Consider the following 13,979-nt stretch of genomic DNA (forward strand, 5'->3'; position numbering starts at 1 on the left):
CAAGCACAGACATTTCTGAGGTTAAAATAACATAAAGCCAACATTACTGTATGTACTGCATTGTATGTGCACGTTTATCTATTGTGTGAAAGAGTATGTGTTATATCACCTTTCATCAAATTTGCCCATTTTTTATTTTACGAAACTAGCTAACATTACTGTGTCTTTGTGGGCATGTATTTATTTATATAGCTACATATTGATCAATGATTTCCTTATCATTCAAAACATTCAAGTAACAAAGATTGTAGAGTCAACAGATGCAATTTAACTGTGTGCAATGATCACAGCCAGAAACAGGTAGTTTGTCACAACTGCATACAGTGATGAGACAAGGCGGCAAGAAAAGAGAGTTACACACACCCACAGATAAGGGCGTGAGAAAGTACTTCAAATTACATGGCTGTAGCTCAGTTGGTGAGGGAGTCATCCACGGATGACAGGATCAATGGTTCAATTCCCAGAACCTGCTGATATAGATATACCTATATAGAGATATAGACACACACAGGCAGTGACAAACTACCTGTATCTGTTTACACACACAAAATGAATGTAGACATTGTTTAATTGGCGTTGTGTAATTTTCTATTCAAAATGTTTTATATGTGAAAAATAAAATATTTCAAACATGAAATCATTCTTTTGTGGACAAAAATATAATACAAATGATTATTTGTATGACCAAAATGACAAAAGTGGCTTAAAAACACATTGATTCTAACACAGGTCATTTTTGACCCACTTGTGGACGAGTGTAGGGTCCAGTCTCGTGCATCTAAGGGTTGCACTGATCTGTATGACAACATCTGCACTATTGGAGATTTATTGATCAGAAATGCCCCACAGCATCTTAATCTAGATTTAGAACAAGGTAGGGTCTTAGCAGTGACCCTGAGTATCCTTGTAAGGACACTGAGGTAAATTATCAGTCAGCTGATTGATGGATCTCTACAAAGCCGATCCTCACTGGGAAGGTGCATTAGTATTGATCAGTGTATTGCTTTTTATACCAAGTCAAGTACAACTCTGTGCAAAGTGGACTTCCTGAGTTGGTCAATACAAATTCACTTCAGAATTTGTTGATATAGAATGTAGTTTGGAAAATGCCTGCTTTTAGGTTGCACATGCGACTGCTTTGTACACAAATAAATAATTTCACATACAGTTAACTTTTCTAAATAACTGCAAGCTAGTGAATACTAGATCTTTCAGTTTGAATGACTCATACAAGACTAATATTAACACACCATGTGGGTATTTAATTTCATTTAGCTTGCACAATGTCTACAGACATCAAAGTGCTTCTTGGGCATGTGACAAAACCATAAATATGATAACTGAGTCTGTGAGGTGAGGATAAGCACACCACTTACTCTCTTTGAGCTTTAACCTCTGCTGAAGGTGTTAAAGAACAGGCCTTCCATTACTTCTACCATTCCCACTCACATATACAATGAAGTCTGGTTGCAATTACAAGAGGCTGATATTCTCTCCTTGAAGGGATTCTCCACAGTCCATGCAGTACACAGTGAGCACTCAGAAAAAACACATGGTGGGAATTATGGAATAATGCTGTGTCAGGAATGTTCTCACGATGGACAGAGGCATGTAGTGGAGGTCCCACTGGCTGGCTAGCTTGCTGGGTTTATGGGTAACATAACACACACATACAGAATTACATGATGAAATGCCTCTCATGTTAGTCTACATTTGGATCTGTTACTCTTTTGTTGAATCAAAATGATGCTCTGTGTGGAAGCCTTTGGATTCTGTTTTCATTAAAATGCACAAGAAACCAGTGTGTCTAATTTTCAGACATCGTCATTAGCACAGCTTGCTCAGAGCTGATCGGCTTACAGAGAAAAATCTCACTTCTCATTCACACTGTTTTATTTCATTAGTGTCTCCATGGGCATAGCCAACAGCAGTGATAGCAGAGGGGTCAAGCTGACTAACCACAAATTTTCTAGGGAGCCTCCCCCATAGCCTCCAATTTGGTCACAGTGCCAAACTCAGGGGCAGATCTTGATTCACGCGCTAAGATGTCTATGTGGCACGTGGGCAGAAATAATCAAGAATCACTAGAGAGTGAAGATCAGTGGAGCAAAAAGAGATTAGCAAGCTACTCAGCCACTAACTTATTCTATTCAATAAAGGCTTGGGCTTATTTTGAGAGGTGGCAGTACATTATTAAATTTTGGCAAGAGGCACTCACAAAAGCATGTCCATGCACACGTGTGTGTACACATGCAGATACACACAGAGCAATGTTTTGTGAGATTAAGCGTGTAGGGTTGAATAGGTGTCAAGGGATTCTCTCTTAAAAACGTGTCAATCCACTTTTATCATGGCAGGCAGCACAGCTGTTTTCACTTTGATCCTCTCACTGTTGTAGTTCACTGCAGTTACTCACTGAAACGCTACATTCCTTCAGTGTCCTGCATGAACCCTGATGTAAAAACTTTTAATAAAAAGTAGAGCAGCCAACTAAACATCAGTCTGTACAGTCAGCGCGGGGTATTAGTTTCCAGCCAAATGTGAAAAAGTGACTTCCAGAAATCGAAGAATGACGTCAGTTTTTCCATGCAATTGTATTTCTCATGACATCAACTGCCCTTAAAAAGAGTATTTTATTGGTTCCCATAAACCACACTCCATCTGACACTTCTTTCTTCTCACCACCAAATTTTCACCCTCCTTCTCACAGGTGGTGTTCTCCTTCCCTCTGCCTTTTGACAGCCAACTGAGCTGTAGTCACTAGTGAATATGCTGATGTATGGTGAACCTTGTGGCTCTTGGCTAGAGATAAAATGATGACAAGGACCAGCAGTTTTGAAACTCCTCTCATTTTTCTAAATGCTTAAGTACCACCCGGATAGTGTAGTTCTTTTCTATTAGACTAGAACTGGAGTAACTTTCATGATTACGGGTAAGAGTCTAATTAAAGATCTTATAAGGGTAAAGTAGGCTGTCTAGTGCATATTTAAATACAAAACAGCATGATCGTGTGCGGAGCAACAACTCTAGAGCATGACAGCTTAAACCTAGTGCTTGCTCAGGTCTGGAGTCTATTTTCTATGCATGGCGAGACATTTGTTTGTTCCGATGATTCACACATATGCCACTGCTTTTGTAACCACATACACAAACATGACATCCTCAAGACAATATGATGCTAACCTCCCAAAAGAGACATTAGGAAAGAGCACTGTAATCACTGCAACTGCTTTCTTCACTTTATCTGATAGTCCCAAAATGCAGCTATTGTTCGTATTTTCCAAGTGTTTTTTAAAATTGAATCCTTAGTCGATTTGATTTTAATGTAATCCAGAGATCAGCGCTTAGAAAGCAACTGTACAAAAATAAACTTATCTAAAGAGACATTTTAAAAATATTTTAGGCCAACTTGCTTGCATGGAAAAACAAATGTCAGAAAGCAGAGAGAACATAACTTCTGCCGATGTCAATACTATGTTATCAAGAAACTACAGCTACGACGCTCAAATGACAGGCCATTTCATTCGGACTGCAAGTGTGAAAGAAATCGGAAGTAACTCTCCCACCAGACAGAAAATTCATCAGGTCCAGTCAATATAGTATACTTTGTATACACCAGCAGCCAGACAGCACATGTATGTTTTCTCCCACTTAGCACTTTGTCCACTCCTTATAGTATGCTACTCTCTGAAGCACTCTTGTTTGTCTCGGGTATTTGGTGCGCTCTCCATGTCAAAGACCCATTATCCACAGCACAGCATTAAAGGCTGTCTATCCACACAGACAGACGGTACAATCCATCAGCCTGATGCATGGAGCTTTAACAGTAGTTTGCTGTGGATTACAAAGGGGAGAGCAAGAAACATGAAGCCATAAATTATCCCCCTCCACTCCACCCTCTTTGCCCTACTCACCAATAAGTGATGTGGCTGTTGGAATTCTGGTTGAGAAATCCTACTGGGATAAGATTTCCGTTCCAACTTTGGACATTAAGATCAGTTTCAGGGTGATCACCCAACTGTGTTTAACTGACCTAAAAGATACTGTAGGTGCCTCAAGGCTGTGTGGCAGTCACAGGTGTTGATCATGCTTTACTGCATGATCGACTCTGTCACAGAGATGCCTCACAAAACAGCTAATTTGTTTACGATTCCCCCATTTCCTGTCACGTGTACTGACCTCCGGCAACAGTAAATGAAACGGACCCTGTGTAATACAGTAGAGAAGGAAGGGGAGGGGGGTTATCACCAACAGCTCAGCCGTGAGAATGTGCCACCTGCCACTGTCAAAGTCACATTGATGAACAGCTGCATAAGCTCCTTAAACAACATGTACAAAGAGAAAGCAAACAAAAGGGACAATTAATATCTGAACAATGCAACAGACTGGACATGTTTCATAGCAAATCAAAAATATAGGCATATTGGCCAGGAAACAATGGTGTGAGGACAGACTGAGGTGCTCATCTACAAGCCAAAACTAGATGCAACAAATGCAAACCTGTATTTTGATGGCTGGTTAATGGAAATTTGAAAAATACACGAAAGCAGTTTAAGGCAATATTGCAATTTTTGATCATAAAATAATTCCTGGAAACCATGAATAAATGATAGTGGACTCTTCCACTCAGCGTGTAAATCCCACTAGAAAAGACCTGTAAAAACATTTATACACTTGTGATGTTGGACTAAGCTGCAGGAGAAAATGTTCATCTGGTGGCACAGATATGAGAACTAAAGATACCAAGGAGATCTGACTATGTCGATCCTCCACTTTTGTGTCTTTAGCTGTCTTTATATAGCAGTGTGTGTGTGTGTGTGTGTGTGTTTGACTGAGAGCACATGGTGAACAAGGACCCAGATTTATGTGTTACCCTGAAAAGAGGAGGGTGTCCTCCTTCTGCCTACTCCAATCAGCTTTGCAGCTGAGAGATAGGGGTGAACTGTGCATTGGTTAGGTACAGGTGGACAATTTGACAAACCTTCACAGAGATGTAAGGATACGTTTGTTTTGAAAAGGGGACAGAAATTAAACATTTGTGCATTTTTTAAGGTTTGGGTGGCTTTAACATTATCATATACTTTACTTAACAAAAGAAATCAGTCATCACGCATAATTGATTTCTTGCCACAGAAGACAATGCTGTAAGTAAGTATGTATGTATAAAAAGGCCAACAGGAAGATAAAGTTGTTATCAGGAACAGCAAAGGTCTTGCAGGATACCAGTTGCTTTGTCATTTGTTGTCGTTTCAAATGGTAGAGGCAGCTGCCAACAAAGGTCAGCAAAGTGTTACCAGAACATGGCCCTATAGAGGCCAGAACCACATGCCTCTGACAAGTAGGGGGACACACCCAGATTGAATGATACGCAACCACTTTCTCTTTTTCAGTCACACATACATAACACACCCATAATGTGACATTTTGTCTGGCATCAACGAGCACGGCCCTGCTGCAGCTGGTGGCCTTTCAGCTTATTCTCCACTCCCCTGCCTGAGCTATAGTAACTTCCTATCAGTGTGGGAATATCAGGTTATATTCTACCCTCCAGCTCTCCATCAGGGTGTGCTGCTCACTCTGTTTGAAGTGCCATTCTCCCCCTGCCCTTACTTTACCCACCTATACCCCCAGGCGGTAACACAACCTGCATAACTTACACCAACTACCTTTGCCACCCCAAGCATAATCTTTGGAGCTTTTGTGCAGAGATGTCTTATGCCCAGGGACATAGGTGGATGGATGGGCAGAGGTCAGACATAGCAACTCACATGACAGAGCCAGTGAAGTACTGACAAACTAGCACACAGGAGATGCTAACACACAAACCAAGAATAGCTTTAAATGTCTTTCACATGCAGTCTCTGGGGATCATTCCTAAGCCCAAAATTTCTTTGACAACTGTTTTTCTCATCTAATCAACTACATCCCAAGGAAAATAAAGTGAAAAAAAAAAGGATAAGAGGATACAGAGGCTTGGAAGAAGGAAAGAAAAGTGATTTTTCTTCCTTTCCTCTTTTGGCCATAGAAGAAATAGTTGATAAATGAGAAAACCATGTTTCTGGTTATGTATTTTAAGCTGGTGCTTGTCGCAAAATACATTCCCCCTCTCCGTATGTTTTCTCTCAATGGCCTCATGAAAGAAATCTCATGTGTTTTTAAACAGGAGCAGTGAAATGACACATCTCTTCTAACATATGTTTTTCCTCTGTGGCTGGAAATTTAATCCACGAGAGAGCTTTTTATTACTTAGACGAATGCACTGACTTCAGGATAATTAAGTCTACTCAGTAAATGTCTTGTATGATTCTGTTGCATAGGTGTATGCATTATGAATGTCCTTACAACCATTCATTTCTTTAAAAAAAAAAAAAAAATCTCTTTAGTTACACTTTTTGATGATACACTTAACATTTCATACAAGTAATAATACTGAATTTAAGTAGTCGTTGAACCAAAACTCTATGATACTACTACACATACAGTATGATGACAGATGTGGATATTCAGTCACAGGACTAAAACCAGACTAAAAATGTCACCTCTAACTTCAAAAACAGAACCAATATTTTAAAACCCTTCGTCTTATATAACTCACTTATGAATAAGTTCTTAAGAAACACATTCATAATGGGACACAGAGCAGGAAACAGAGCCAGACTATAACAATGCCCGCAGGAACGAGAATACCATGTCATTGGGATTTCCAGATGCACTTCGAGCATCCCACATTTTTTGTCTTCTGTGTCCCTGATTAGACAGTATGTGAAATTGACACCAAACACTTGCCATTTCCCTCTTGCAAAACATAACCTGAAACACATGTAGCTGAGCGGGAGCAACAAGAAGGCAAGTAGTTATATTAAAGCCATTAAATGCACTGTAAGCTAATAGGTTTCATTGTTGCTGCCCTGTCTCCATGCCCTGATTAAAGTGCCTCAAGTCCACTGCTTTGTGGATGCAAGTCAAGCATGCCCTATGGACACACATGGTCTATTATAATGCTACTGTGGGGAATAAAGCCCAGGCCAAGTGGCTTCTTAGAAGCCTTTTCTTGTGCACATTTAATTTGGATGGGACCCTGAAGAGAAACAGTTAAAAACCTGACTTGGCCTTGTTAATGTGCATGACAAAAGTGTGTGCACATGCAATTAGGTAATGTTTACAGGGTGAAAACTTGGACCCATATGGTAGCCAGCCATACAAGGGCATGACATGCAGCCAATATAAGAATTACCTTTGAAAGCCAGTCTTTGAAGGTTCAATATCTTTGCATTGTTAATGTCCAAACGGGAGCTAAGGCTACGGGAAGAAACCTAGCTTGACCTCTGTGGAAAGTCTAGTTTAACTCAGCAATTTGCTGTTAGAAACCTTTTAACTAGACATTTATGCTAGTAAAGCAGCTGCAGTTTGAAGTAAACATGTTTTAGTTTTAACTTATGCACCAGTTTACACTACGACTTCCTCCTGATAAAATAAAGCATCAAATTCTGCGTATGTTCTAGACAATTTCTCTCTACATTAGCTAAAGTGGGAGCTAGCCTAACAGTGGGGCTAGCCACCGGCCAAAGTGGCTACATATTAACCAATCGTCCAACAAAGGGAAAGAAAACAGTGGTTATCAGCTGCAGTGCAGAAGCTTTTTAATAACGAGACCAGACACATCCACACTAACACATTAGCATTTGGTTTTTTTTAATAGTTTATAAAGACAACTATAAAATAGACATGTTTTAAAATCCTGCAGCGACGAAAACCATCGGCCATTAGATTCCCAGAGGGTAATAGCCTCCTCCCGCTTAACAGGGTGGAGACTCCACATCTCCCCGGTGTTGGGGGATGCAGAGGAGGACAATTGGTTTGAAAATATACTCATGCTGCCAGGAACGAGTGTGAAAGACTGGATTTATGGGACCAGAACTAAAGAACAGGCATTACAAACAAACACCTTGTTCAATTGTCACTCACACTAAGGGCTGTGGCTCTTTTCCCAGTCGGCCCAAACGCTGCACAACCCTTTCTCCCCAAGAAAGGGATTGTTGAATGGCCGCATAGTGGGCACAAACCCCCCCCCCATTCAATCAACCTGCCGCAAAAATCACACTTCATCTAACAGGCGACATCCTTTTCCCAAACACCTAGTTAGAGCTCCTCGTGTTTAAAGAGTATGAAAAACATATTGTGTGGTTATAGCGGCTCCCCCGTTTCCTTACCGAGGACAAAATGTAGGATGGGCTGCAAACTGTGTACGGGATAATAAACATTTAATTATATGTTATCATTTCTTTGTCTCTGAGTCTTGTTACTTCACTTAGAGAAAAAATGAGTTAGAGAATGAATACAGGACGGAATAGTAAAGGAAAAGTCACTTACAATCAAATGGAATTCACAAAGCGGCTCCTCTCTTCTCCTGTGTTCTCCAATTGGAGCAAATATCCCTGTCCTCGGGGGGGAAATAAGGAAGTCACTCCTACACGATATGTTTCAATTCAATCTATTTGAAAGATAAATCTAGTTTAGAAACCGTCCCAGGTCCTCATGTTTTCACACGCTGTCTGGTCTATAATCTTAATGTACACTCCTACTCCCGTTCCCATTCTTCTCTCTAGAAGCTGCTGAGGAGACACGCTGCGCGTCTCCGTCGTTTCCTGTCCAGCCCAGAATCCTTCAAGGTCCGTCGGGAAAAAGAACCTTTAAGAGTTCATCGCAGAGAATACAGTCCTAGCTGAATGTCAGTGATATGACCAGACAAGAAATAAACTGCGACGTTGTCACATTGCCATATTTTATCGTATTGTTTTATTATAAACTGTTGTAAACTAGTATAATATCAAAACCTTCAGACCACTTCAATAAAAAGTTTTTTTTCACACAAAATAAAACTGATGCAACATACAGTCGTTTCAGGGTCACAAAATTATCTCACAATTTAATTTTACATATATTAGAAAGCTCGAAGGCGAGGTTAGAAAAGCAGTGAATGCAGCATCAACACCCATTGTTATTATTTTAATTGATTGGTTGATTGATTGATTGATTGATTGATTGGTTGGTTGGTCGATTGATTGATTGATTTTAAAAATCATGGGGAAATGCTACAAATGCACTAAGATAAAACAGCCACATTACAATCACGCTGGAGCTGTACAGTTTTGCTGATGCTCACTCTAAGCCCCCAGCACCACGAGACAGAAGGGACATGTTCCAGATTAGGAGATTATTGTGTGTTAACCATATGGACACACGGCATCACTAACCCGTCAATCCCCCCTCCTCATCCATCTTCAGACTTCAAACATTTTGAAAATGCTATAATCCCCATTTCACAATCCCATGAATCTGTAAATATTTCTACCGTTTCATGGCCTTTAATCCCTGCTCTAGGGCACTGAAACCCTATAAAACAGGAAAGGGCAATGAACCAAAGTTGTTGTGATTAAATAAAGATTGTATTAAATGACTGAATATTTTCTGTGCTCGCAGCAGTACAAAACTGCTTGATTCTAGCAACAGGCTGCTCAATATAAAAATGCTCTGTGTCCATCTAGTGGACAGAGAAGGCAATTGCAAAATTTAATGTGCATTCAGGTTTTCTTTGAAATGCTTACACATTCGAAGAAAACCACTAGGCTATCTTTCTACCACAGTACATTGTCTTAGGAGAGGGTTTGCGCGGGTTTTGCTACCCGGTACAAACCCTACACCATTGACAGTGCCATTGTCGTTATTTTGACATGTAACAACACTGTGACACTCATGCCAATGTCACTATAAACCAGTACAATACAGCGTTCAGTAAACTTTTTCAAATGGTACATTGGGTCATTGCACTTTTGGTCACTCATTCTACTTGTAACTGCAACTTTTTTCTTCTCACAATGAGAAATATAGTTTATTTTAAGATGCCTATACAGACCCCATTTTAGTATTTAAGCTTTTTAACAACTTTGCGCTACTGCCATTATTACCAGCCTATTTCATGCGGATATTGGGTGTTTTCATGAAGCAGTTACAAGTAACAAAAAAATATGTAATAAAAACTAGGTGTTTTGTGTAGGTCCACTCATTTTATTTGTGTGGTTGACACACAGTTTTAATCTCCATCTCTCCCAGAATATGTGACACAATAAAACACGTATTTAGGGGTTTTAAGCTAAGATACATTTACAATAAGTCTTTACTGTAATTGTTACTGTACACATTTTCTGAAGATTTTACACACACTTACAAAACCATCTCCTAAATCAAATTCCCCAAAGAAAAATGAACAGGTGTAAGAGCTATCCTCTAGTGATGTTGTGGTAAACTGTCCATTCTTGTACAATACATAGATAACACCTAAGACATAAAAAGGTCATAAACTCTAGGAGAGAGCGGAAACTTAAGAAGAGGGGGTGTTTTCTGCCACAGGATGTTTTTCCTCAAGATAGGGTAAATAATGTTCAGTCTCTGCAGCACCGTGGGAGTGCTTCAATCTAAGGCAGAGCGATGGTATGATGTGCCCCAGTCATAGGCACGCACGCGTGAAACCAGGGTTGGTGATGTCGGACTAGCGGATTGGACTTCTCTAAAGCGCTGCGTTCATTTGTTTGAGGAACTCCAAACTTTAGGTGATGAGGGAAAGCCTCCAGGGCACCATTCTGCTGAAAGCAAGATTACACTCACAGTGGAACAAATCAAGATGAGTGTTTACTGGATCTTCGTGATCCTCCTGTGCAGCAAGTTGTCTCATGCCACTCATTCTCATAGCACCAACACTTGCGATGGTAAGTTGCAAACTTTATTGCATCACAGGAGTTTTAGCTTAGAGTAATTCATACGCTCATAGTAATTAGTAATCAGGTAGTAGTTATTACTAGAATAACTAGTAATTTTCTAGAAATTACTATTATTTGCCACTAAAACACAAGCATTCTACTTAATAGTAAATAGTAATTTCTGTCCAACAGTTCAAGAGACTTGGGTACAGTTACACATTTTGGTTTCATTTATGACAGTGAGGTTAACACCCATATACTGAGGATGAGTGTCAATGTTTTTAGATTGTGCAGCATTAAATTGTAGCAGGCTTTGTATTTTAACTACTTTGTGGCAACTTTGGTTAAATTTAGTCACATAAATCACAAAAAGGTGCAGCTTAAATAACAGAGATGTGCTCCTCTGCAGCTCACAGTGAGAATCCTTTGATGGCATTTGAGGCCTTATAATGCAAGCTGAATACATGTATTTGTGGTTTTGGCATTGTGATGTAGCATTCACTTAGGTCAGCAAAGGAACATTGAAATATAGTGTAGCTGCTGTTAACATAGGGTGCAAAGTGCTTGCACAACACATCACTTCATGTAAACCACAGACTTGTGAGTAGTGCATTTGAGTCAATCAGTGGCTGACTCAAATATGCCACTCTCGTGGTGAACTTCTGTTTTTTTTTATGTAAGGCTGGTTAAGAGACGTAAATGTGCCCAGAAGTGCTGTTATAGCACTTATTCCACGTGGGGTGGAGTTGCTGTGAAATGACGAGTTTCAAAGCCTGAATTCAGTTAGGGAAATTAAATGCAAATAAATCAATGTTTGCAGGAGTCGTAGCTGTAAGAAGCCATTTCCTTTGCAAAGGTGTCTGGTGTTGGTAACAGACAGAGACAGGCCTCCTGACTGCAACAACAAAGAAAGTGCTGGGCTAATCTAGCTCTCTGTTTAGAGAATTTATTCTTAAGTTCAAAGTCTTACTGGGTTTTAAAGTCACATGGACAGTGTTTTTGCAAGCCTTAGTTTATGACAGCTAATCAGAGTTCTTACAGTAAACTCTCTGTACTCTGAACTATAACAATCACATTTTTCTCTCCAGAGAAGCGGGAACCTATGTGTGAGCCTGGCAAAGAGGAGGTGCATGTGCCGTGTCCAAATATATCCGCTCTCGAAATTACCCTGAGACTATATAAGGACCATGAAGTGCTTTTCAACCTTACATGTAACCTTGTGGACAATAAATGGAATTGTCCGGAATCAGAATCCATGGCGGGGGTGAAGCTGCATGAAAAACTAGTTAGTTTCATCCTCTATGGACTGACTGGCAAAAACCAAGGAATTTACAAATGTGAGGGCACAGCAATATTCCCTCCTCCTATTATAACAGTACCAAGTAATGTGAGCATACATGTACACATGGAAGGTAAATATTGCTAAAGAGGTTTTGAAACAATAACCAAGGCACATATACATCAATCGGGCATAACCTGTGTAATTTAATGCAATTAAATACAGTGGCTTTGCCATGAACTCAGAATGAATGAGGCAAAACAATAGAACCACCTCTTCTTATAATGGACTTCAGTACAACTCCACTACCCACTTTGACCTCAATAATAAACAGAGAGTATACATATCACATTTCCGACAGTTTTGACCTAAAAACAGAGAAATTCTAACCTTGTAAAAGTAGAGTCACTGTATTGGATTGCATTAAATTACACAAATGGTCATTTTGATATACCTGATCGGTGTATATTTCAGTGCACACAGTAGTTTGTTGAATACATTCTAAATATGCTTAAATGTTTCTTCCAGAAAATAATTGTAAGTGCTGTGGAATCGTTATTCCTGAAAACCCAAGTTCTGAAGTTATGTGGATTGTGGTTGTTGCACTCCTCAGCACCTACAGCCTAACTGTTACAACCATTTCTTTAATTATATGGGTAAGAAATTCCTCAAACACAGTGTACATGGAGAAAGACACATAATTTAAATTACTCAGCAACAGTAATATATTAACGCTTTAGACACAAGGATAAAATTCACCTTTTTATATAAAAAATCTTTCCATCCTTTATAACCTGAATCACCTTCATGGCACTTGAAGGTTTGTGAACCTTTTAGAATTGTATATATTTCTGCTTAATTACAAACAAGAACAGATTTTTATAAAAGTCATACAACTAAATAAAGGGAACATAAACAAATGACACAAAACTGACAGTTATACACTGAATTGTTTAAAATGTGTGTGTGAGGTGTATAATAGTGAAGGGGGTCTCAAGGAACCTCAGGGTAAAGGAAAGTGACTAATATAAGTGTTTATGAGTTTTCCATCAGGAGAACATTGTACAACAGCGTACATGGCAGAGAGGCAAGGAGGAAGCCAGCACTCCCCTAAATAAAAAAATGAATAAATAATTAAACTTTGCTGCCTGTCTATAGATTTCTCATTTGTTCCAATTATAGGTTCCATTTCCTTATGGGATCTGCATGAAAATCTAATCATGTTTTTGCAGAGATAGAAAAAATTCTAAGGGGATTATAAACTTTCAATCTCCATTCAGCCAAAGCTACAAAATGTTGACATTAGTCTTTAAAATCCCCCAGTCTACAAACTTTATATCTGAAAACCTAACCCACAGTACACTTTAGGTCCTAATGCTGTTTTCCCCTCCTTACAGCTCAAGATGAGAAAGACAGATTCCCAAAGCGACTACATGAACACCATACCCAGAGCGCCGAAGGGCCGCAGAAGGAAAAGAGGGTTTCAATATCCGATACCAAGACACTTCTGATTATCATGCATCATGTAAACTTTTGCACAGCTCTCCCCACTAGTTTAGATATAAACAGAAGGGGTGTCCTTGTTGTAGCGTACCCTGAATGGAACTTTATTATTTGTTTTGTGACAATTTGTTTTGTTAAGTTGTTTTGTGTCTACACGGCAAAAGTAGCAGTTCCCTTTTACAGTTGTGCCTGTATAAAATAAAATAACAGTCAACATTTCTGGTCTGCTCACTTCCTGTTTCACTTCTTTAACATGTCTGCCTATCAGTCAATCTCTCTCCTTCACACACACACACACACACACACACACACACACAAACAAACCTATTGTATTGTTTGTAACCCCCATCTTTGTGGTTGAAACAGATTGCGGTGTCTGAATGAGGGGATTTAACCACATTCACAGAGTTCATTCAGCTTGTAAATGTGTGTGATACCATGTG

General features: G+C 39.5%; 2 protein-coding genes across 11 annotated transcripts in view; one reads left to right on the forward strand and one right to left on the reverse strand.

Moving 5' to 3' along the window:
* The window catches only part of raph1b (Ras association (RalGDS/AF-6) and pleckstrin homology domains 1b), a 38,876-nt gene extending 30,225 nt beyond the window's left edge, over positions 1-8,651 (reverse strand). For 7 of the 10 annotated variants that reach the window (XM_067493659.1, XM_067493654.1, XM_067493650.1 and 4 more), the window contains exon 1: positions 8,371-8,651. The gene's annotated coding sequence lies outside the window, so the exon portion shown is untranslated. Of the gene's footprint in view, positions 1-3,914; positions 4,072-8,370 lie in introns of those variants that run through there. The other 3 variants (XM_067493653.1, XM_067493649.1, XM_067493656.1) reach the window with 2 other exon arrangements.
* A 1,752-nt stretch (positions 8,652-10,403) lies between these two features.
* Positions 10,404-13,752, forward strand: si:dkey-1h24.6 (T-cell-specific surface glycoprotein CD28). Its single transcript, XM_067493929.1, has 4 exons — positions 10,404-10,763; positions 11,843-12,166; positions 12,562-12,689; positions 13,431-13,752. Exons 1-4 carry the CDS (start codon positions 10,679-10,681, stop codon positions 13,542-13,544), a joined length of 651 nt encoding a protein of 216 aa, XP_067350030.1. The 5' UTR covers positions 10,404-10,678; the 3' UTR covers positions 13,545-13,752.
* The last annotated feature ends 227 nt before the right edge of the window (positions 13,753-13,979 follow it).

Source organism: Channa argus, chromosome 23 (genome assembly GCF_033026475.1).
Source record: "Channa argus isolate prfri chromosome 23, Channa argus male v1.0, whole genome shotgun sequence".
NCBI classification, from domain to species: domain Eukaryota; kingdom Metazoa; phylum Chordata; class Actinopteri; order Anabantiformes; family Channidae; genus Channa; species Channa argus.

What these genes read in the sequence shown, in the direction of transcription:
- si:dkey-1h24.6 (XM_067493929.1), top strand. Translation starts at nt 10,679, where the DNA reads ATGAGTGTTTACTGGATCTTCGTGATCCTCCTGTGCAGCAAGTTGTCT. An exon ending in CATACATGTACACATGGAAG is followed by an intron (nt 12,167 to 12,561) that starts GTAAATATTGCT and finishes TGTTTCTTCCAG; the next exon opens with AAAATAATTGTAAGTGCTGT. An exon ending in CCATTTCTTTAATTATATGG is followed by an intron (nt 12,690 to 13,430) that starts GTAAGAAATTCC and finishes CCCTCCTTACAG; the next exon opens with CTCAAGATGAGAAAGACAGA.